The sequence below is a fragment of the Elephas maximus genome, chromosome 14 (genome assembly GCF_024166365.1).
Source record: "Elephas maximus indicus isolate mEleMax1 chromosome 14, mEleMax1 primary haplotype, whole genome shotgun sequence".
NCBI classification, from domain to species: Eukaryota; Metazoa; Chordata; class Mammalia; order Proboscidea; family Elephantidae; genus Elephas; species Elephas maximus.
Window position 1 is genome coordinate 34,111,307 of NC_064832.1, and position 23,646 is coordinate 34,134,952.

The following is a 23,646-nucleotide window of genomic DNA, read 5'->3' on the forward strand; positions in this document are numbered from 1 at the left end:
CCATCTGCCTACTTTGGAGCCGGGGGCCTTACGATTTGGCGGTGTAAACGCTTCGCGTTTTTGCCAGGGCATTAAGAAAGGCTCTCGTGTTAAATTAACTCAATTAATAAATGGAGACACATTAAGCAATCAATTTTGTCAGCCTATCTCCCAGCATTATGTATGGCTGGCTGTAATCACAAGATAAATGCAATGTGCTGATCTATGGTAATGTTCAATAATACATTCTCCGCCAGGCTCAATTCATCAGGGAGTTTCGGTAGGGGAGGTATTTGTTATTGGCTGTCTCTGCACCTCAAGGATAACATTTCTGTCCTTTTGATTGGCCGTCTCACTGCTGCAAGATTCTAACGGTCTTATTTTGATGATGAATATGAAGGCGCGCTAAGCCGGGCTGGAGAGGAGTGTCTCACAGGCTGCGCTCCTTCCACCGCCCCCGGATTCGCAGCTTCCTCCGCGGCTTCCCTGTGCTAACTACCCCCCCAAAAGTTGTGATGCTTTTCTTCACCCAGTGCTTTGGGGCTGTGTTAGATCTCATCCACCTCCGGTTCCAGCACTACAAGGCTAAAAGGGTTTTCTCCGCTGCCGGGCAACTTGTCTGCGTCGTCAACCCCACGCACAACCTAAAGGTGAGTTGCTCGCTCTTTGATTTGATATTCATGCCGCTCAGGGTCAAGCACTTTCTCCCGAGGTGTCTGCGACCCCCTCCCCCGCGTGTGCATGCAGCTCCTTGCAAACGCGCATTCATTCATTCGTTGGTGCTGGCACAGTGTGGGGCACTTGGAGAGGTTTGCCTCGCTCCTTCTTGTCCTCTCGGTGGCTTGGTGGTGTCATTAGTGATAGTGTTTTGTTTCGCTGCCTGGCAAGAAACTGGAGTGATAGTCTAGTTTCTTTTTCTTAAGCTTGCAACCTAAGAGAGCAGGGGTGCACCCCCATGGATCTCCCAAATACGTGTGGGCAAGTTCTCCGGAGCCACAATTTGAGAAGTTAACGACATTGCAGCCTGTTCCCTGTGTTTGGCAAGCCACTAAAGCACATGAATTTTGGAAGCCCCTTCTGGCGGCTGCCGAAGTCGCTTCGGAGCTGAGGAAGACCTGAGGCAGGGATCAGGGACCCGGGAGTTGGCAAGGTCCTCGTTCTGCAAAGTGTTTGTCCTTGTCCTCAGACTGGGCAAGTGTGTCTGGTGTGTGTGTGTGTCGGAGTTCAGGCTGTCTCCCTCCTGCTTCCTAGCTGTGCCCCTTCCACTGAGGGAGGAGGAGGAGGGGTTGGCTTCAGTTGTATAATAATGAAACCATCTCCGAGCTGCTGTTGCCTGACTCACCAGAGGCGGCTGCTGTGCGGGGTGTAGCCTGGGGATGCTGAGCTGAGCGTCTGGTGCCACCTCTGCTTTTGCACCTTCGGGTCAATGCCCTTTAAGGGAACACCCAAAATATGGGATCTGGGAGGACCGCTGCACCGCCCAGCCCGGACTGATGGGCAACCAAGTGGAGAAGCACTGCTCCGGGGCGGTGGGAAGGACAGGAGGGCTGTGGGGCTGGAGGGGGCAGACAGAGGGCACAGCTGAACTCCCCAACCGGGGAACTTCGAGGCACCTTGGATCTGCCCTGTAATAAAAGATAGACTCATTGGGAGTTGCTCTCCAGGCCTTAACTTCACCGGAAGGCTGAGTGATGGGGGAAGGGCCATGTCTGCAGCTCCGGAACAGTCTCTGCGAAGCTAAATCTGTCCTTTTCACCACGACTCCCGGGCCCAGGGAGTGTGTGGCATGTGCTCATCACTTTATAAACTCCTACTAGTCAGCCTCTCATCAGCGGAAGCCCAGGGCAGCGCTGATGCGGGCCCTCCCGACAAGGTTTCCTGGAAGTCCCTGAGGCCATATCCCAAGGCCAGTCCTCAGTGGAGGGGCTGTGGACTGCTCTGGCTGGGACCACCATGGTGCACCCAACCTGGGAGCCAGCTTTCTGTGATGCTCGGCTTGTGACTAACCCCTGTCGTTCCAGCACCAGATCTCATTCTCTCTCTCATCTCCCTCATTCTACTATTTCTTTTCTACTTCAAGGTTTAGTTTTATAAATGAGAATTCACCCCCAGTCATTCTTGGCAAAGCAAGTGTATGGTATACTTATCAATATGTGATTCTGAATTTCAGTTTATGGCCGCTTTGGAGAACACATGCAAACTTTCATTATTTTGTCACTTTATATTAGTTCATTCCCTGTGGCAAGAAATTCTGTGTACCCCTGTTTTGCATTTTAATACCTTTAAGCATTGTTTATTTCTGAAGTTTGGATCTGTACTGTTCACTAACGGAGCTGATGAAGCGGGGAGCTAAGTGAGGTAAGGCGCTGGGGGATCAAGGGAAATAGTCTGTGTATATTTTCGGTGATGATTCACTGGACCTTGACGTGTAGTCCTGCTGTCCTGACCCAGGAGTCTAGAGTTGGGGTTGTCCAGAGTGTGCCCAGCTGGGTGACTTCGAGCAACTCTGTTAGTCTTTCCTCCCACACCTGCAAAATAGGCATAAGAATATCTGTCCTGCCTCCTCCATGGCTTTGTGAGGCTGGAAGATGTATGTGAGGTGGATGTGGTTTATGACACTCACCTCCAAAAAAAAAAAAAAAGAAAGTATGTTATTGCAATGTTTTTCAGAGTTCCATTGCTGTTAGCTGCTGTCGAGGTGGTCCCTGACTCATGGCTACCCCATGCATGAGGGAACAAACCGTTGCCCAGTCCTGTGCCATCCACGTGGTCAGTTGCAGATTGGACTGTTTTGATCTATAGGGTTTTCATTGACTGATTTTTTGGAAGTAGATCTCCAGGCCTTTCTTCCTAGTCCATCTTATTCTGGAAGCTCCCTGAAACCTGTTCAGCATCATAGCAACATGCAAGCCTCTACTGTCGGACAGGTGGTAGCTGTCCCTGAGGTGCACTGGCTGAGAATTGAACCCGGGGATTGAACCTGCGTCTCCCGCGTGCAAGGCGAGAATTCTACCACGGAGCCACCACTGCCTGCCTTAAAGTTCCATTAGGAACTTCAAAAATTGCCACTTAAAGCCTGCAGCGACTTAGCCATGATAGAAGCAGTCACGTAAAAATAGGTGACATATGCTTTGAGAGGCTATTTTCCATGGCTCACTTTTTCACATACACTCTCATTTGGCTTTTCATTTCCAATAAAAAAAAAAAAAAAAAAAAAAAACTGCTTAGGGATTTTGCTCAGACAACCATCACTGCAGGTAAACAAAGCAAGCTAAGAGCTGCTGATGCTCCCAGGGCGTGCAGGCCGGCACGCAGAGGTTCACAGAGGGCTCTGCTGGGCAGGGAGAAGCCCTGCACCCCAGGCCACCTCTGTGGGGGTTTCTACAGGCACTGGGTGCTCACCTGGGGTCCAGCTGGCCCATCAGGTAAGTTTTACCTGCTTCTCAAAGCTGCGAGTTAACAGCCATTTGCAGCGGATTAGAAGCAGCAATTCTATACGAGTATCACTGCCTGGTCCTTTATATTAAAAAAAAAGAAAAGGTGCCCAAAATGTTAAAAAAAAAAAAAAAAGGAGCCGTCCTGCTCAACATTTATTTCCATAAACAGACTATGGAAAAATGTCTTGGGTGAAACAAGCTGCAATCATGTGGGGGGTGGGGGTGGGGGGGGTCCTTCTTTTTTGTAAAGAAAAAAAAACCATGAAAGTATTAACCCGGAATAGGTATTGATCTGTGGTCCTTTCCCATACTTTGTATGACAGGCTGGTACACGAAATGGTGACCAAGAGAGAAGACAAACTTGAGTTCAATTTCCTGGGTTGCAAGTAGCTATAAGGAGGGGCTGGAAAGCCTGTCTTTCTTTCTTTCTTTTTTTTGTGGAAACCTTTTTTGCACTTTGTCCTTACCAGGGCATTCCTGAAAATCGCAATAGCATTTTAGGATCTGAGACAAGTGCTGAGTTATCATCCAAATTCACTTACTGAGCAGAGAAAATCATGTATTTACTATGCTTCTATAGGTCACCTTCATTCTCAATCTTATTACGGTGATTACTCAGTAACCTGGGATTCCTTCAAGCGAGCAGACGCCTTTTTTTCTAAGTGAAAGGAGAAAGCCTTCCCGGATCTCACACTCTCAGGTTAAAGCCACTCCACTCTTTAAGCCCATCCCTTGTTAAAAGGGGTGCAGAGTAGAGGGCTCCTGCATGCAGTGCCTCAGCTTTAAGGCAGCACTGGGCAGGGCAAAAATCCCTACCTGAGCCCTCTGCATGGAACGTAAATGAGACTGCGTTTCCCTGTGTCTGTCTGTCTGCCTGTCTGTGCCTGCCGGGATGCCTCCATTGCACAGTTGTAGGTTCTGAATGATGTCTGGCCACTCCTTCCCACCCAGACAGTATGCCACCCAGGAGCCAGCTCTCCACTTCTGCAGTCACGGAGGTTACTGAAACAGGGCCAGCAGCCTTCAGGCTGGCCCTGTGCAGGCTCCTGGCCTGATTCAGCACTCCTGTCTCCTGAGTCCTTTGCTTGTTTGCAAACCAAGAAAACCTTTCTCTCCTGGTTCCTTTCCAAGTGGCACCAGCTGCTTCTATAATGCCCTGTACTGGGCAGGCTTGCCTTCTTTGGCCCAGTGTGTAGAGGCCTTTGAGGAGTGGATTAGCCCCTAGGCCTGGCCAGCCCCTGTGCCCAGGCCTCTCAAGGGAAGGGTCTGCAGCCCCCCCTCCACTCAAGGTCAGGTGTCAGCACTCCCAGACAGGGGTAGCTGAGGTGAGGTGGGTGGACTGGCTTCTCCTCTTAACCACAATCCTCCATAAACAAGTTCCTGAAAGGGACTAGCACACGCTTTCTGCAAACTTCCGGAAGGCCTTCACTGATGTCCCATCTGGTACCAGTGCCAGCCCTGGACCCCCGTGCCCCTCTGTACATCCGGGCCTCAGGGGTAAGGCCCACCTTTCCGGGGGAGGCTATTAGTGCCTCCATCTAGCCATGGTCCATCGAGCAGTCTCTATTGCAACCCATTTTCCTTGGGGTTACAGACAGAATCACACACACACACACTCACATGTGGGATGGGAGGGCAGTTGGGCCAATGATGGCTTCTGTTTAAGTGCCTGACAGATGCTGAATCTAAAACTGGGGCATTTCCATACCATTCATTACTGAAGCAGCCACACGCCATTCCTTCTACAACCAATCTGTGTGGTTAAATGTGTGTTGAGAGACTTGGAAAGAGGGGGAGCTGTCTGCAAGTGAGGGTGGGATCATCAAAGTAGAAGAAAAGAGGAAAGATGGGTGGCAAAGTCAGACGTCATCTCCACGTTTCTGGGCAAACCTCTGGCTATCCCGTGCTGCCCTCGGGCTTCCACAGCTCTCCTGCCCTAACCGAGCTGGACACGACACAGCAGTAGCTAAGCGAGGGCTGAAGACCTGAGCCTTGTTTTTAGAGATTTAGAGAAGGCCTTTGGAGCGTTCGGCGTGAATACCTATTGTGAAGCAGTTAAAGGCTTCTGACAAGACTATTAAAAGCCACCGTGTGGCTCACTCAGCTACGGACACAGCCATCTCTGAGTTACACTGCTGTTTCCATTCCCAGTCCCTGGAATTTTCACCATCTTCCTTCCTCTGCCCAATCCAGAGCCATTTTATTGCCCATTAGCACCTTAGACGTGCTGGGGAAGCCATAAGGGAGGGGGCCCGAGGCTGGTGATGCTCCCACTGCGAGCTTTACTGAAAGGCTCTTCCAGCCCTTCGGTTTTCCTGAAGCCTGTCCGACACTCACCTGTACAGGCACAGAGCAGTTGTGTCGCTTTTCTGGTTAATGGTGATTGCAAATGAGGCTCCGGAGTCACATAACTGAGAGGCCCAGTACCCTGAGCAGCAATTTGGTTAGCGGGCGTGCTAGTGATTGAGCTGGAGAGGAGGCTAAAGCTGGAGGCTGGGAGGAAGTGAGCCGATTACCTCTGTACCGCATGCACCCAGCAGCCCCAAAGCAAATTCTGTGGAATTCCCTTAACCAGGATCCCTCAAGCTGCAGGGGCTGTTTGGGGGAATATTAGAAAACAGACACTGAAAGCTTTCTTTGATATCTGTAGAGAGGTCAGAGTTATTTGGCTAGGTTCCCTGGGGTAAGACAGACTTTTTTTTTTTTTTTTTTTTTGGTAATTAACAATAAGAAAAAAAATTAACTGTCTGTGAAGGTACTTTATCCTTGCAAAGTCATCTTAACATGACCAGCTCTGGTCTCCAAAGGGGAACGGTGACCTGTTTAGACATTAAATTTCACATGGAAGGTGTCAACCCAGAGAATGGAGATTGGTTCTCCTGGGGGGGCCTCAAGGATTGATGGGGGGATGGTCAAAACTGGAGGGTAAACCTTCTTATTTTACAGATGTGGAAACTGAGAAGGGGAGGGAGTTTTCCAAAGTCACCTTATCCAGGGACAGGATTGGGAGCAGACGGTAGGTCTGCCCAGCCCTGTGTCCCCTCCACTGCCCAGGCTGCTTTCCAGTTAGCCCAAGCTACGCAAGCCAAATAGCCCTCGGAGTACCTGGTAATGCAAACTGGTGGTGCCTATCGTTAATGTACTTGGTGCTGACAGAAAGTTGGAGGTTTGAGTCCAGCAGAGGTACCTCAGAATAAAGGCCTGGCCATCCACCTCTGAAAAATCAGCCACTGAAAACCTGTGGAGAACAATTCTACTCTGACACACATGGGCTCACCATGAGTTGGTTTTTTTGATTTAAATGTCCCTTGCTCGGGTGCTCGCTGTAGGAGCAGAAAGCTGCAAAGCCCGCCCTTCTTGCACCCCTCACCCCTGCCCCCCGCCAGCAGTGTGACTGCACAAACACCCTACCATCACCCCCCTCACCAGAGCCACATCGTGCCGGCAGATCGGAGCCTCTAAATCACCCTCTTCCCTTGCTCTCTCCACCCTCCATGCATGTTGTTTTCTTTTTAAGGTTCTTTAAAAAATAACACAGTTAATATGATAAAAATGTCCGTAGCTAAAAGCGTAGAGCTTTATATGTTGCCCTGGGTGCATATTTTATAACTATGAGATCGACATGGGGAGAAGCAACAGGGCGTAGGGGCAAAGCACGGGAGTCAGGCCTGAGTTCAAATCTAGTTTGTGCCACTTATGTTGACCAAGAACAAGTGATTCACTGAACCTCTTTGAGGCTTCATTTCCCCATCTATGTTGTTGCTGGGTGCCATTGAGTTGATTCCAACTCGTAGTGACCCTATAGGACAGAGTAGACCTGCCCCATAGGGTTTTCCAGGCTGTAATCTTTATGGGACCAGACAACTGCATCTTTCTCTGCAGCTGATGGGTTTGAACCACCAACCTTTCGGTTAGCAGCAAAGTGAGTTACCTTTTCCGCCTTCTGAGATGGTCACGAGAATGAAATGTGCTCACGCAGGCAAAGTGTCTGCCATGGAGTTGCGTCAATAACTAGCAACAGTTACTGTTAACAAGTTTACGGTAACGAAGCGGCTTCACAGAAGCCGGTTTCAGCTCCCCATGCTCCCCACCTGGCTGTGGGCAGGGGTGGATTAACCAATAAGCAAGGTATGTACCAGCTTACAGTAAGTAAGGCCCACACAGGCTTATAGTGAGCAAGGTATGCACGGGCTTACTTGTGTTTACTTACTAATCCGTAGTGCACAAAAAAGCGAGTGAAATTGTGCGCTACAGATTAGTAAGTAAGCACGAGCAAGCCTGTGTGGACCTTGCTTACTGAGTAATCCATCCCTGGGCAGGGGCTTTCTCTCCTGGCCTTTCCTCCCCTTCTGCATGCCTGGTGCTTGCTGTTTCTGGGTATTAGTGAATTTCCCTTGGCTTTGAAGAGATTTCTGAACCGAATGACTTCTTGCCTTATGTGAAAGCTGGATTTATCCTTGATGCTTAGCTCAAAAGAGGCACTGAGTGCTGCTTGGGTTCTGAGCCCAGAAGTCCAGTGAGAGAGGGGCTGGGTCTCAGAGGACACAGGAGGACATGGAAGCCCACCAGGAGCTATGCAGATAAGCCCCCTTCTCCACTCAACCTGAAAACGTGCCCCTCATGCCTCATGCATGAGGTCTTTTTATTAGCAGCAGCTCCAGCAAGCACGTGGGTAAGTGGCTCTGTGAGGCGCATCTCATTCACAGGGCGGTATCTGGAGGCTCAGCGGCACTGCTGAGAGGTTTGTCAGGGGGGGTCGAGATAGGAAGGCGGAAGCTGCACGGACCTGTGAGATTTTACATTTTCTTTCTGCCCTTCAGTTCACTGTACCATGTAGCTTCCCTCTGAGGGATGCAGGGAGGAGGATGGAGTTGATGCTCAGTAGGGGCTGCGGCCTCTGGAATCGAGGGAAGGCAGGACCCCAAGGCTCTGACCTTCCCGTGCCTAGAAAGAATTCCTGGGTCCTACTGTCATCAGTCACCACCTGTCAGTTTGTTGCACTGTGGTGCCTTGCATATTGCTTCGGTGTGGAAGCTATGCCACTGTGATTTCAAATACCGGCAGGGTCACCCATGGTGGACAGGTTTGAGCAGAGCTTCCAAACTAAGACAGGCTAGGAAGAAAGGCCTGGAGATCTACTTCCAAAAATTAGCCAGTGAAGGCCTTATGGATCATGACAAAATATTATCCAATGGAAGATGAGCGCCCCAGGTTGGAAGGCACTCAAAATACATAATGGCTACAACGATGGACTCAAGCATAGCAATGATGGTGAAGATGGTGCAAGGCTAGGCAATGTTTTGTTCTGTTGTACATGGGGGTCGCCACGAGTCGGAGTGGACTCGATGGTAACTAACAACAACCACTATCATCAGAGGATCAAAAAAGTATTGAGCTAGACCTAGGCTTAGGTCCCCTGCACCCAGCCTGAGCGTCTGCACACAATACACACACAAATGACGGTACGCCGAGATGCCAAACTGCTTGAACCCTGAGTGGTCTCTGGATAGCAGTGCAAGGTCACAGGATGCAACACCCTGTGCATGGTGAAACCTGGTGGCCCCCGCACTGTGGAGGAGGAATGGAGACTAGCAAGACCCTTCTGCCCCACCCCATGTGTGACTGACCATCCCAGTCTCAGGAAAGCAGAGAGGGGAGAAAGCAGTGTTGGGAAAGAAAGGAGTAACGTTACAGTTGAGGCCTTAGACAGAGGCAGATCTGGGTTTGAATCCAATGTGATCAGTTTCCTTGGCCAGTATCTTTGACCTCCCTGAGCCTTCATTTCTTCACCAGTAAAATGGGTGTCTGAAAATTAAGCCATATGATGTATGCCAAGTGCTTAGCGTAGGACCTGGCACAGGTAACTACTTCCTAACTAGATGCCTGCGAGTCGGTCCTGGCTCATGGCAACGCCACGCGCGTCAGAGTAGAACTGTGCTCCACAGGATTTTCAGTGCCTGGTATTTTGGAAGTAGGTCTCTAGGACTGTTTTCTGAGACACCTCTGGGTAGACTCGAACCTCTAACTTTTCAGTTAGCAGTTGAGTGTGTTAGCTGTCTGCATCACTCAGGGACTCTCGGCACCCCAGGAATGGTAGCTGTTATCTTTATTATGGAGCCCTTAGGGTGTTATCTGATGCACAAGAACTGACCCACTTTTGTTCAACTTGTACGGGTGACGAAACTGCTCCTGCTCAAACTGGATGTTGGGGGCAAGAGGGAAGGTAAAGATGTAAAAGGATCTCTCTGTTGGGTTACCAAGATTATGAACCATTGTGTTCAAGGTAAGAGAAACAGAGGGATATTCTAGTTCAAGGCTCTGGTCTAACAGATGAGGCCCAAAGGTATGAAGCGTCTTGCCCAAGGTCACAGCTGATGAAGAACAGTGTTGGGTTTAGTATGCAGGGCTCTTACCGCCCTATCCGTGCACACACTGCCAGGGGCAGGAGCTTTGGTTAAGGACCAGAAACCAGTTGTGGTGGGGTCAACTCTGACTTGTGGTGACCCCATGTGTGTCAGAGTAGAACTGTGCTCTATAGGGTTCCCAATGGCTGATTTTTTGGAAGTAGATCACCAACCTTTCTTCTGAGGTGCCTCTGGGTGGACTTGAACCTCCAACCTTTTGGTTAGCAGCCGAACACGATAACCTTTTGCAGCACCCAGGGACTCCCTGATTAAGGACAAGGCCTCTTTACCCTGTCCACACTGCAGTGCTGGACACCTTTCTGGGAGACTTTGTCCTCAGGATCTTGCCAGGGTGTAAATCAGCTGGGCAACAGCAGGACGTTAAAAGGCAAATATTCCTTGTGTCTTTAGCAAAGGACAGGAAATAGGCTCAAAATGAAGTCACCAAACCCCAGACTTTCAAGTAGCCATCATCCCAGACTTCCAAATAGCAGGACGGATCAAGTTCTGCTACAAAAGGCTACGTTTGCATCTTGACCATGGGCCCAGGATGAAGGCACCATCAGAAAATAGATCTGAAACTGCCGTTATTAGCCAGAGAACAGGATCCTTGTGGATAATTTAGAATTGTGGTCTAACTGGAAATGTCAGTTTTACTTGCAAGATGCTGTATCTCTTAATAATTTCTCGGTCTTTTAATGTATTTTTAATCACGAGCCTGTGATTAGCAGGGAGCCTAGTGCTGCAGGGCTGCTTCCAGCCAAGGTGCCGGGGACTCCAACAAGGACAGAGTGGAAGGGGCAAGGCTGGCCTCTGCTTAGAGCTGAGCCCCCTAGAAGGAAACAGGACTTTGTCTTCTATGGCCGAGAAGGTCCATCGCAGACGGTGCTTGGAGAGGGAAGATCAGGGTTTGCTTGGTGGATGGAACCAAATTTAGATCAATAACACCGATTTTATAAAAGACCAACCAGCAAGACTCGCCCACTTGCCCGGCTTTGTAACCAGACACTATGGCACCTCAGAGCTAACTCCCAAGACTTGGCTAAGGATTTGCTGAGAAGTCTGAGGCAAGCAGACACTTGGAACCTGGGGTTTACGTTCTGTAATTTGGAGGTGGAGTCCCTGGGTGGTGTAAACAGTTAATCTGTTCACCTGCTACCTGCAAGTTTGGTGGTTCAAGTCCACCCAGAAGCACCTCAGGAAGAAGTCCTGGCAATCTACTTCTGAAAAAATCAGCCAGTGAAAACCCTCTGGATCACAGTTCTACTCTGACACTCATGGGGGTCGCCATGAGTCGGAATGGTCTCCACGGTGACTGGACTACTTTGAATTGGGGTATATTGTGGCATTGTACGAGGCCAAGCTAGCTACATGTCCTGAAACCCTCAGACAATAATTTTCTACTGTGTCAGTTATGCAGACGGCAATAACAATAATGGTAATAACAACCACAAACAGCTAGCGTTTACGGGAGGCACGCTCTGTCCAGGAACTGCGTTAAATGCTTATGTCTTTAATTCCCACAGGAAGTAGTGTATTATTCTCCACTACACAGAATACTAAAGCTGAAAGAGGTGAATGAGCTTGCTCGAAGTCACACAGTTCTTTGTGCAGACCCCTTTAAAATAAAATTAAAAAAAAATTCTGTGCTGGTAAGCCTTTTTGGTATGTTTTCCTTAGTATTCTCTTTTCACAACAATTGAGCCAGCTTGCTCGGCCATAGGACTGATACTGAGCATATTCTATTTCATTTAAAAATACTGAGCTGGGATCCTGTCTCATTTGTCCTTGTGTGTATATCCATCAGAGGCGCACATGAGTGCTCCAGCTCGTGGTGGTCCGTCCTGGGAGGCATTCTCTATGCTTCCTGGTGGAACTGAGCCCCCATGACCTACAGCTGTAGCTTTGCTTGCTTCTTCCTACTTCCTGTTATCACTTCCCAAATAAACGACTGCATCCAATCTCTTATCTCAGGCCCTGCTTTTGGGGAATCCAAATTAAGGCTATATGTGTGGGTATAATTTTTTATTAGCAAACATTTTTTGAAGACGCTGTGGTGGCACAATGGTTAAGCACGTGGCTGCTAACCAAAAGGTTGGAGGTTTGAACCCACACAGTAGCTCCAAGGGAGTAAGACCTGGTGATCTGTTCCCAGAAAGATTACAGCCTAGAAAACCCTATGGGGAAGTTCTACCGTGCCACATGCAGTCTCTATGAGTCAGAATTGACTTGATGGCACCTAACAACAGCATTTATTGAGCACTTCTACCACCTGTCTCCCAGTTTGTCCTACTATGGTGACTTGCATGTTGTTTTTGATGCTGGAAGCTTTGCCACCAGTATTTCAAATACCAGCAGGGTCACCCGTGGTAGACAGGTTTCAGTGGAGCTTCCAGACTAAGACAGACTAGGAAAAAAGGCCTGGTGATCTACTTCCAAAAGTCAGCCAGTGAAAACCCTAGTAATCACAACAAGATATTGTCTAACAGGCTTACTTTGGAAGTGTCATCAGGAGGGATCTGTCACTGGAGGAGGACATTATGTTTGGTGAAGTAGAGGGCCAGCAAGGGTGTGGGAGACCATCGGTGACGTAAATTGGCACGATAGCAGCAGTGATAGACTCAAACATGCTGGAGATCCTGAAGCTGATACAGGACTGGACAACATTTTGTTCTATTGTACATAAGGTTGCTATAAGTAAGAGCCAACTTGACAGTATCTATCCGTCACTGAGCACTTGCTAAGTGCCAAGCACTGTGCTAAGTGATTGTGATGGTTAAGGTTGTGTGTCACCTTGGCTGGGCCATGATTATCAGTGGTTTGGCAGTTATGATGTAGTTTGGCAGTTATGTAATGATATAATCACCTCCATGATGAGATCTGATACAATGTAATCAGCTCCATGATGAGATCTGCTACAATGTAATCACCTCCATGATGAGATTTGCTGTAAGCAGCCAATCAATTGAAAGGGAGTTTCCTTGGGGATGTGGCCTATATCCAATAAATATGGACTTTCTGGCAAAGCTTGCTGGCTTTTGCTCTCTCTGAATCCTGCATCTGGCTCATTATCATCTGACCTCCAGTTCTTGGCACTTAAGCCAACAGCTTGCTGACCTAGAGTTTGTCAGCCCCTGCAGCTACCTACATGAGTCAGGTGAAGCCTCCAGACTGATGCCTGACCTGCAGACTTGGGACTTTCCAGCCTCTACAACCACATGAGCCATTTCCTTAATACAAATCTCTCTCTCTCTCTCCACACGTCACTGGTTTTGCTTCTCTAGAGAACTCAGCCTACAATGGTGATTTAGGCAAATTATTATTATTTTTTAAATCCTCAAAACAATGCCCTGCTTACAAATAAGAAAGCTGAGGCACAGAAAGATTAAGTAACTTATTCAAGGGCACCTCTTGTGAGTGATAGAGCTTATTAGCCCATCCTTTTAGCCTCTATATTAGGCAGTCTGTCCATCCTGATCACAGAATTGGTTATCTGGAAACTTCTCCAAAGAGGCCAGCCCTCCTAATTCAGGCTCAGTAAAAATTATGATCTGCATGAAATACTTCAGGGGAATTTATGGAACAATTTTACCTAAAGGCTCAACTCAAAATTATCCTGCAGAAAAGGCAGTTGGTACATGAAGACCATTGGGAAAAAAAAAAAAAAGTTTACCTGGTTTGACAGGTATACAGAATGTCTGAAACTAGGGCTGACCCCCAAATCTGGGACATACGATTTTCTTGACAATATCTGATTTTCTTCTCAGAGACAATGGAAGCTAGTTGACCACATCAGAAATGCAAAACACTAAGTAATAGGATAGCGTTCAATAGGCCACTTTTTCTCTGGAAAAAAGAAAGAAATCTTCTTATACAGAAGCAAAATGTCCTTCCAGAGAATGTGGCTTTTACTATGGAACATCTATTCTTTAAGAGATCTACAGGCCTTTGACATTTCCTGGCTCATTAGTAGCCTTACTAACCCACTGCCGTCGAGTCGATTCCAACTCATAGCGACCCTACAGGACAGAGTAGAACTGCCCCATAGATTTTCCAAGGAGCACCTGGCAGATTTGAACTGCTAGCCTTACTATAGCACTAAATTAATTTTTTTCTAAAATCAAAGAGGAACAAATTTTAATAACCATTTTCTACGTAATTTAACTCAGCTGCTACCTAATTTAACTTGTCCTTTACCTTGGTTTATGGTAAATCTGTTCCCAACACCCTTCAGAAGGAGCCGTGGTGGCAGAAGGGTTAAGTGCTCAGCTGTTAACTGAAAGGTTGGCAGTTCAAACCCACCCAGCGACTCCATTGGAGAAAGACCTGGCGATTTGATTCCGTGAAGGTTATCGCCAAGAAAGCCCTATATGGCAGTTCTTCCCTGTCAAATGAGGTTGCTAGGAGTCCGAATTGACTCAATGGCACTCAACAACAGCTTCAAAGGTTTTCCCTTTCCAAACCAGCTGCGGGAAGAACGGAAGAGGGAGGTGTCAGGTGGGAGGTGAGATTCTCTGAGGGAAGCGCAGTGATGTTTGGGAGCTGTGTCTCCACTACTGTGGAAACTGGAGAAACGAGGGTGGCGTTTATGCTGATGTTAGGCCAGAGGGTGGTAGGAAAACATTCAGCTTGGAGTCGTGGCGGGAAATCACCAAAATCAGGCAATGACCCAAACACCCTGACACCTGGGAAAACTCACAAAGGACGGTGGAAGGCTTAAGCGGGGACCAAAGTGACAGGAATTAAAAGGAAATCTGTGAGAGATGAATGGAGAAAAGAAATGTGATGTACCCATACCACGGAATACTGTTCAGCCATAAAGAGAAAGGAAGTCCTGATACATGCACCGACCTGGATAAGCCCTGAGCACATTACGCTGGTGAAGTAAGTCCAGGCACAAATATGGTAGGATCCCATCTGCATGAAATATCTAGAGCAGGCAAAGGACGTGTAAAGGCAAACGTTTATCAGCGGTTACCAGGGGCTGGGGGGAGGGGAGGATGAAGAGCTACTGCTTAAGTGGCACCGAGTTTCTGTTTGCTGTTCGTAGTACCTGCTGCGGGGTCACCCCTGGTGACCCGTACACATCTGTACCAAACACCGCCTGGTCCTGAGCCATCCCCACGATGGTTTGAGGACTGGTCCTTTGTCATCCATAGGTTTTCACTGGCTGATTTCCAGAAGTAGCCCGCCAGGCCTTTCTTCCTAGTTTGTCTTAGTCCAGAAGCTCTGCTGAAATCTGTTCAGCGTCAGAGCAACGTCAAAGCCTCCACTGACAGGCGGTGGCTGCGCGTGAGGTACACTGACCGGGAATCAAACCGGATCTCCCACAGGGGAGATGAGAATTCTACCCCTGACCCACCAACGCCCTCGAGAGCTTCTGCTTAGGGGGATGAAGAATATTTGGAAATGGATAGTGGTGATGGTTCTAAAACATGGTGAACGTAATTAATGTCACTGAATCGTATGCTTAAAGATGGCAAATATTTTGTTATATAAATTTTACCACAATAAAACAATTTTTAAAGTTTTTTAAAAGAGAAGCTCTGTGAGGTAAGAGCCTCAGACATGAGTGCTATGCCGTCGCTACCATTCTCGGCCCTTCCCCCCATGACACCTGCCTGTCACAGCATCCCCCGGGGTGATGGCGTGCCAGCAACTCGGCATCACAGGGACCCCACTGCCCTCTTCCGCCCCCGTGCCGGCGGGAGGGCTGATGAGCACACGGGGAAACTGCGTCCTTGGAGCCAAAGTGATACATCTGTTTACGGTAATTAAATAAATGCCAGTTGGACCATTCTCAGCGTGCTTAGTGAAGCAAGTGCCATAAACGCCACGCTCTCCAAGAACAGGAGAGAAATTAGAAACCGGAAGGCGCGCTCCAAGGCACTTGCCATCGCTCCAAGGCACTTGCCATCGCTCCAAGGCACTTGCCATCCACGCCTTCAAAATACTTGGTCAGGAAGGCTTACTCAGAACGGACAGGCTAAGCTTTCGTTTGCAGTTCTGGCTTGATTCTTATGTCATTTACCTTCGGCTTCTACATCTGTCCAATAGGAAAGTAACACTTGCTCCCACGTCCCTCCAAGGTGACCTTGTGTGCAGGGATGGGTTTTTACCATTGACTTATTTACATGTGGCCTCTTTTCAAAAGAGAGTTGAGGGCGATTTACAACAAATGATGGTGTGGTAAGAAAAAGAAAATGGAAATAAAATGGGAAATGAAAACAGGTTAATTGTAAGGGCTTACCCAGTCATTGAGGATGACAGAAATTTAGTAGAAAAGTCAAATTCCACGGATGCATTTTGAATACCTCTAAATTTACTGAAGAGTCCCTGAGTGGCACAAACAGTTAACGTGTTCGGCTGCTAACCAATCCGCCCAGAGGTGCCTTGGAAGAAAGGCCTGGCAAATTTACTTCTGAAAAATCAGCCATTGAAAATCCTGTGGAGCACAGCTCTACTCTGACACACATGGGGTCACCATGAGTTGGAGTTGACTCGATGGCAAGTGGGAAGTATGCTGCAAAGATTATGGAGTTTGGATTCAGATGTGCCTTCAAATTGAGTTCTAATATTCATAAATGTGAGACCCTTGGCAAGTTATTAACCACCCTGAACTTCATTTTCCTTGCCTATGGAACGGGAATGTAAAGTTAATGAAGAATTAAATGAGATAAATATATGTGAAAGCACCTAGGCCAGTGCCTGGTGCATGGCAGTGCCGTCATAAATATCGCTTTCTTTTTCTCTCTCTCCCTCCCTCCCTCCTTCCTTTTCTCCCTTCAGCCTTTCTTTCTCTTTTTCTTTGCTTTCTTCCTTTCTTTTTTCCTCTCTTTCCATTGTTTTCTCCCTTCTTTCCTTCCTTCTCTCTCTGCCTTTCCCTTCTTTGCTCCCTTTTATCCTTCCTTCTTTTTCTTTTTTTGATGTTAAATAAGGAAGTCTCCAGGAAGCACGCCTCCCATTATTTTATTGATGAGTTAGAGAGTAATCTCTGGGAATGAGAAAGTTTGGAATTATGAAAATCAGAGAGTCTTGTCATGCAAGGAAGGGACACATTTTCAGCATAAGGAGTGACTTAAAAAAGTCACTTGATGAGTCTTTTAAATTCTATTCAGTTCTGTGAGCTGCGTCTTCGTTATCTGTGTGTGGAATTACTAAGATCGGTTCCCTCACATACCCCAGAAACTCCCAAAGAGAACTGGGAATAGAAAAGGGAATACTGACAGCATGGAGCTGATAAGATGCAGGGCTGGGCCACGGTTAGGACGAGCCTGGGAGCGCAACTCCACTTCAAGTGCAGCTGGGTAATTAACAGCAGGAGGGTTGGGCAGTCCAGAAAGTGCTAGAATCTGGAAGCTTCCGTCCCCCGCCTGGAGCAGCAGGTGTCTGCACGGTTACTACTGGCTGGTGAGAAAATGGACATGATAAATGCAATTCTCCTTTACTCTCTGAAGTGTCCAGGCAGGCAGGATGTGCTGCCTGGGAGGTGACAACCAGGGACTATTCCAGGTAACCAGTTGACATCAGGGACATTTGGCAACAGGAAGCATGGCTGTGTTCACAGGTTACTCATGACTTTTCCAGACCCAGCCCATGTCTCCTCCTCTATGAAGCCTCTTGATGGCCCTCTCCCCAGGGAAAGTCAGACTTGCCTCCTTTCTGCCCCAGTGGCCCCTGTACCTGTACTGACTTTTCTCACAGCCTTCCTTCTCTGTGACTGTTGCTGTTATTGTTAGGTGCTGTTGAATCAGCTCTGACTCACGGTGACTTGATGTACAGCAGAAGGCAACATTGTCCAATCCTGTGCCATCTTCACGATCATTAGTCTGTTTGAGACCATTGTTGCGGCTGTTGTGTCATTCTATCTCATTGAGAGTTTCCTCTGACCCTCTACCAACATGACGTCCTTTACTAGTGATGGTTCTTTCCTGCTGTCTATGAGCAGTCTGTCACCATTGAGCAGCCATTTGCATGTCGGTGCCCATGTTAGACTGTGAGCAACTCAAGGCTCTGTATCCTCAGACCTAGCACCCATGACTGGCACGTGGTAGGTGCCTAGTAAATGTAGACTTAATTAATAAATGAAAGGCACAGGCCCTTGTCCTAAAGGTCATGGGAGAACTGGGTAGGTTATTGACACAGGGAAAGAGATGGGAGCCTGTCTCCCACACCATGGGCTAAGGTAGTAGCGTGGCATGAGGAGGACAGTCAGGATACAAGGCCAGAGCCAGAGGAGCTGCGAGACCTCGTCCCATCCCCCCACATCCCTCCTGCCTGAGGGTGGTGTTGAACTTCTGAGTTCCGGCTGGGTCTGGTATGAGAAACTGCAATGTGTTGGACTCTAGAGCTAGACTACCTGAGTTCAACTACTGCCTCTGAAGCTATTAGTCATGTGACTTCTGGACTTGTGATTGAACTTTTCTTGTGCCTCAATTTTCTTATCTGTGAAATGGGAATAATAGTAGGATCTGGCCCCCTGTGTTTATTGTGAGGATGAGCTAACATAATAAACCACTAGAAACAGTGCTAGGCACAGAGTAAATGCTGTACCATTGCTATTTGTGTTATTATTATGATTACTAGAGGGCTAACCTAGGTCCTTACAGTGACGTGGGGAAAGGAGAAAGAAGAACCTAGTAGTACTGGCCTCCCCCACTGTACTGTAGCTGCTCTTTACCTGGTTAGGAGTGATAATCTGAAGAGTAGGTGTCTATGTGCTGTTGAGAAATGATTTAAAGTCCAGTTTTTGTGGGCTTGGTGACAGGTCACAACCACAGTGATGTCAAGGGTTGACTTTAAAAGAACATGGGTTTGGGATTTGTTTGCTGCCAAATTCATATGAATCAGGGGGTCCTTGTAGTTTAGGGGACAGGGAAAGGGAGTGCCCATCTTTCTCTTTCTACCTTTAGTGTCTATTCTGTGGGCTCTCAGACCTAACGGGGCCCAAAGAACATTAGAAGGGGCCTTCATTGTTCAAGTTCCTACTTATTTGTTTTTAAACAGAAACTCATAAAGCACTTACTATGTGCCAGACAGAGTTCCTGGGTGGTGCAAATGGTTAACATGCTCAGCTGCTAATCAAAAGGTTGGAGGTTTCTGTCCACCCAGAGGTGCCTTGGAAGAAAGCCCTGGTTGTCTACTACCAAAAAATCGGCCACTGAAAACGCTTTGGAACCCAGTTCTACTCTGACACACATGGGGGTGCCCTGAGTCGGAATCAACTCAACGGCAACTGATGCTGGAAGGCACACTGTTCTAATTATAAATATTAGCTCACTTAGTCCTCAAAATAACTCTGAGAAATAGAGCTGTTCTGATCGCTACTTTGCAGATGGGGAATCTGAGGCACAGAGAGGTTAAGCAATATGTCCAAGGTCACACAGCAGCGGGTGGTGGAGTCAGGATGGTGAACCCAGGAGCCTGGCCCCAGCATCCCTACTATGGCTCCTACTATGCCACCTCTCCAGAAGGCTAATTTTGGGTAAATGGGCAAGAGGTAAGCAGACCTCTTGCAGCCCAAGATGGTCTCCCACCCAGAGCAGCCCTGCCTCCCTGCTGGAAGGGAAGGGGGATCCCAGAGAGCCCATCAGATTCCCTGGGGTATCTCCAGGTTACCAGCTTTGGAAGAGAGATTTCATAACTCACAGACTCCAAGCTGAGAACCCAAGGGAACAGCCACCAGAAGGGCACCATGAGGGAGTCCTTCCTCCATGGCATCTTCCTATTGCTGTTCCATTACCTTTCAGACCTAGTCTTGGAACATGCTAAGGTCTGATTTTCATTGGGGTGTGGGACCCAGGGGGCTTCTTCCTCGTCTCCAGGAAAGCAGAGGAAGCCCCAGGGAGCCCTGTGAATGTCAGTAAACCCGTCTTTGTGCGTGATTGCGGGACACAATGAACAGCCTTTGCCTTCCCCTGACAGAGATAAATGTTGATAACTCAATGATGATGAAAACATTGTGAAGTGCCAAGCACAGCATGTTTAGTTACAAAAGCCAGAAATAATTACTTCAGCCTTGCTGCTATGAAAACCAGTTGTTGAGTCCAGGGTAATTCTAGTAAGAAACTGGCATTTGGGGATTAATTGTTTAGAATGTAATGACTGCTACAATCCAAACTAATGAGAACAGAAGGCAGTTTCCAATTTCAATTTTCTGAAATGAAGTAGGCTTTGCCAAACTGGCTGGAACAGAAAAAGAAGAATGGAAGGGCTTTTCTCTCTCTCTCTCTTTTCTTTTGGCCTAAGTATTGGTTGGGTGAAAAATAAGAAAGCATTTTCTAAGAACAGCTTCTGAGACGACTAGTCAAAAGTCTGAGCAGAGGCCTCAGGAAAACTCTGAATTGTTAAAATCGTGACTGGGCTCTCCTTAGAGTCCCTGAGCAGGTTAGGGGGCCAGTGGGGCGAGGGTGCATCATCCCGAGGCAGGGAGAGACTGCACCCGCTCTGGGCGTGGAGCCAGACCTGTTCCTGCCACTGGCTAGCTCTGACCTTCAGTAGGTCACTTCCGCTTTCTGAGACTGCCCCTCCTGCAAAACCCGTGTGGATAGTTACACTTAACCTGCCAGCCTCAATAGCTCACCGTGAAGATTCGATGAGAAAATATCTGGCAAAGTACTCCAATATCTTTAAATTACAGTGTGGATGAAGGGAATTATTTGGATAAATTACAGTCAATCCTCCGTATCCGCGGATTCAACCAACCTCGGATCGAAAGTACTCGAAAAAAGAGAAAGTTCCAGAAAGCTTGTGAAGACTGAGAAAGCATTATGTTGAGTGTAAGCGTTAACAGCTATTTACAGAGCACTCACATTGTATTAAGTAATCTAAAGATGACTTAAAGTATACGGGAGGATGTTCATTGGTAGTATGCAAATTATACACCATTTTATATAAGAGACTTGAGGATTTGGTATGGGGGGGTGCTTCCTGCAATACTGAGGGATGACTCTATCCCCTTTCTCATCCTTTTTTGTTTGCTTGCTTGCTTGCTTGGCCCCGCCTTGTTCTAACAAAGACTTAAGGCAATTTTCCTATTTTTTCCGAATTTCTTACAACACTATGAGCCCCGTAGGGAGTAGCTGTCATGACAACTAGTGGTTCAATACCAGAAAAGACCCTCAATGGTTTGCTGCAGCCAGGTGGACAATAGCTGGATGGCCCCGGGAAGGGAGCTGACATTCTAAGGGAGCCCGAGGGAGCCAAAAGTGTTCTGGAATGTCTAACCTCCAGCTGTGCCCTTGCCAAACCATCAGGTAGCCATTAGTGCCTTGGATAATGGATAATGCAAGGAAGGTGGGGAAAAGAAGATGGAGTAGCTCATTTGTTCATGCATTTATTCCTCCAGCATGTATTTATTTATTGAGGGCCTGCTATGGGCAGTGGTGCTGTAATGGAGAGATTAAAAGGGCCCTTGAAGGATGCCCACTTAATGCGCACCTCATGGACTGACTGCTTGCTGTCGAATCACTCCAACTCATGGCAACCTGGTGTGTGTCAGAGTAGAACTGTGCTCCACAGGGTTTTCAGTGGTTGATTTTTTGGAAGTAGATCATCAGGCCTTTCTTTCGAGGTGCCTCTGGGTGGACTTGAACTCCCAAATTTTGGTTAGCAGCTACCCTGTTTGCATTATCCAGAGACAACTGCACCTCATGAAAGGGTTCCAAATTCTTCTCTAGTTTCCCAATTCTTACCCCATTTCCTCCCATATTCACTCTTGTTTTTAGCTGACATTGATAATAGAGATGATGAACTGGATTTCGTGGAATTCTTTCCATCAGCTGGAAGGTCGCGTGGGGTTGCTATGAGTCGAAATTGACTTGATAACATCCAACAATGACAACATCGTTAAAGTCCCACCAAGAGATGATGCTCCAAATTGCCTGCCAGGCTTTGGTGGTCAGGGTTCATTCCGAGAGAGGATTTAGACCAAACCTTCGTGGTGTAGTGGTTAAGTGCTATGGCTGCTAACCAAAAGGTCAGCAGTTCGAATCCACCAGGCACTCCTTGGAAACTCTACCAGGCAGTTCTACTCTGTCCTATAGGGTCGCTATAAGTTGGAATTGACTCAACGGCAGTGGGTTTGGGTTTGTTTTTGCCTTAGGATTAAGCAAAATCCTTGAGCAGGGCTACAAGGCTGGACACAGCTCTTTCCTTGCTCATCTGGGTGGCCTCACCCCACGCCTCTTCCCTGACACTCCATGCTCCGGCCACTCCAGGTGCTTCCAGCCCTTGGATTCACCTTGCTCTTTTCTCCCCTGGGCCTTTGGAATGCTCCCCCACCCAACCCAAACCAAACATTTCCCGGTCACCCAGTCTAGGTCAGACACCTTGGTTATACGCTCTCAAAGACCTGAGCTCCTTTTCTTCAGAGTATGCATCTCAATAGGGTGATATTTGAATGATGCCTGACTCCCCCATGAGACAGAGTTGCGGTGAGAACACCATTACAAGTTATCCTGGGTGGCTCAAATGGTCAAACACTCAGCTACTAATCAAAAGGTTAGTGGTTCAAATGCACCCAGAGGAGGCACCTGGGAAGAAAGGACTGGTGATATACTTCTGAAAGATCACAGCTATTGAAAACCCTGTGGAGCATAGTTCCACTCTGACACACATGGGTCACCATGAGTCTGGGAATCCACTCGATAACAGCTAGGGTTTTTTTTGCGCATAGTGGGCCGTCAATAGACAAACATGCTGATGAATGCATGAACTACTCCATCTCCTTTTCCTCATCTTCCTCCATCGCCTTACCCCATTATCCATTATTCACAGCACTCGCAACTATCTGAAGAAATTTAACACATTTATTTAACCCACTATGTATTTGGAAACCCTGGTGGCGTAGTGGTTAAGTACTATGGCTGCTAACCAAAGGATCGGCAGTTCGAATCCGCCAGGCGCTCCTTGGAAACTCTATGGGGCAGTTCTACTCTGTCCTGTAGGGTCGCTGTGAGTCGGAATCGACTCGACGGCACTGGGGTTTTAGTATTTATGTATTTATGATTTGCCTGCCTTCTCATGAGAGTATCTGCCCCTTGAGAGCAGGGACTGACTATTTCTGTCTTGTGCACTACAGCCCCAGTGCAGAATGGTGCCTGGCATTTTGTAGGAGCTCAAGAAACATTTACTGAGTCACAGAATAAACAGACCTTCCTTAACCCTTGCCTGGATTATCTTCAGGGGTCCCTGGGGGGTGCAAACAGTTAACTTCTCAACTATTAATTGAAAGCTTGAAGGTTTGAGTCTACTCAGAGATGCCTCAGAAGAAAGACCTGGTGATCTGCTTCTGAAAAATCAGCCGTTGAAGTCCGTAGGGAGCATAGATCTGCTCTGACACGGGTGAGGCTGCCAAGAGTCAGAGCTGACTGCACCGCACGTGGGTTTTTTTTTTTTTTAAATATTTATTGTGCTTTAAGTGAAAGTTTACAAATTAAGTCAACCTGTCATACAAAAATTTATATACACCTTGCTGTATACTCCTAGTTGCTTTCCCGCTGGTGAGATAGCATACTCCTCCCCACCCTCTACCCCCATGTCCCTTCAGCCAGCTCTGTCCCCCTCTGCCCTCTCATCTCCCTCCAGACAGGAGCTGCCCACATGGTCTCATGTGTCTGCTTGATCCAAGAAGCTCACTCCTCACCAGTATCATTTTCTATATTATAGTCCAGTCCAATCACTGTCTGAAGAGTCGGCTTTGGGAAAGACTCCTATCGGCTAGCAGAAGGTCTGGGGGCCATGACCTCTGGGTCCTTCTAGTCTCAGTTAGACCACTAAGTCTAGTCTTTTTACGAGAGTTTGAGGTCTGCATCCCACTGCTCTCC

The 23,646-nt window shown here is 47.8% G+C and overlaps 1 protein-coding gene across 1 annotated transcript in view; it reads left to right on the forward strand.

The window, feature by feature from the left end:
- Positions 1-479: 479 nt before the first annotated feature.
- The window catches only part of SIAH3 (siah E3 ubiquitin protein ligase family member 3), a 123,803-nt gene continuing 100,636 nt past the window's right edge, over positions 480-23,646 (forward strand). Inside the window, exon 1 of the mRNA XM_049853080.1 lies at positions 480-629. Within this exon, the coding sequence (XP_049709037.1) occupies positions 495-629 (135 nt within the window). The 5' untranslated portion in view covers positions 480-494. The remainder of the gene's footprint in view (positions 630-23,646) is intronic.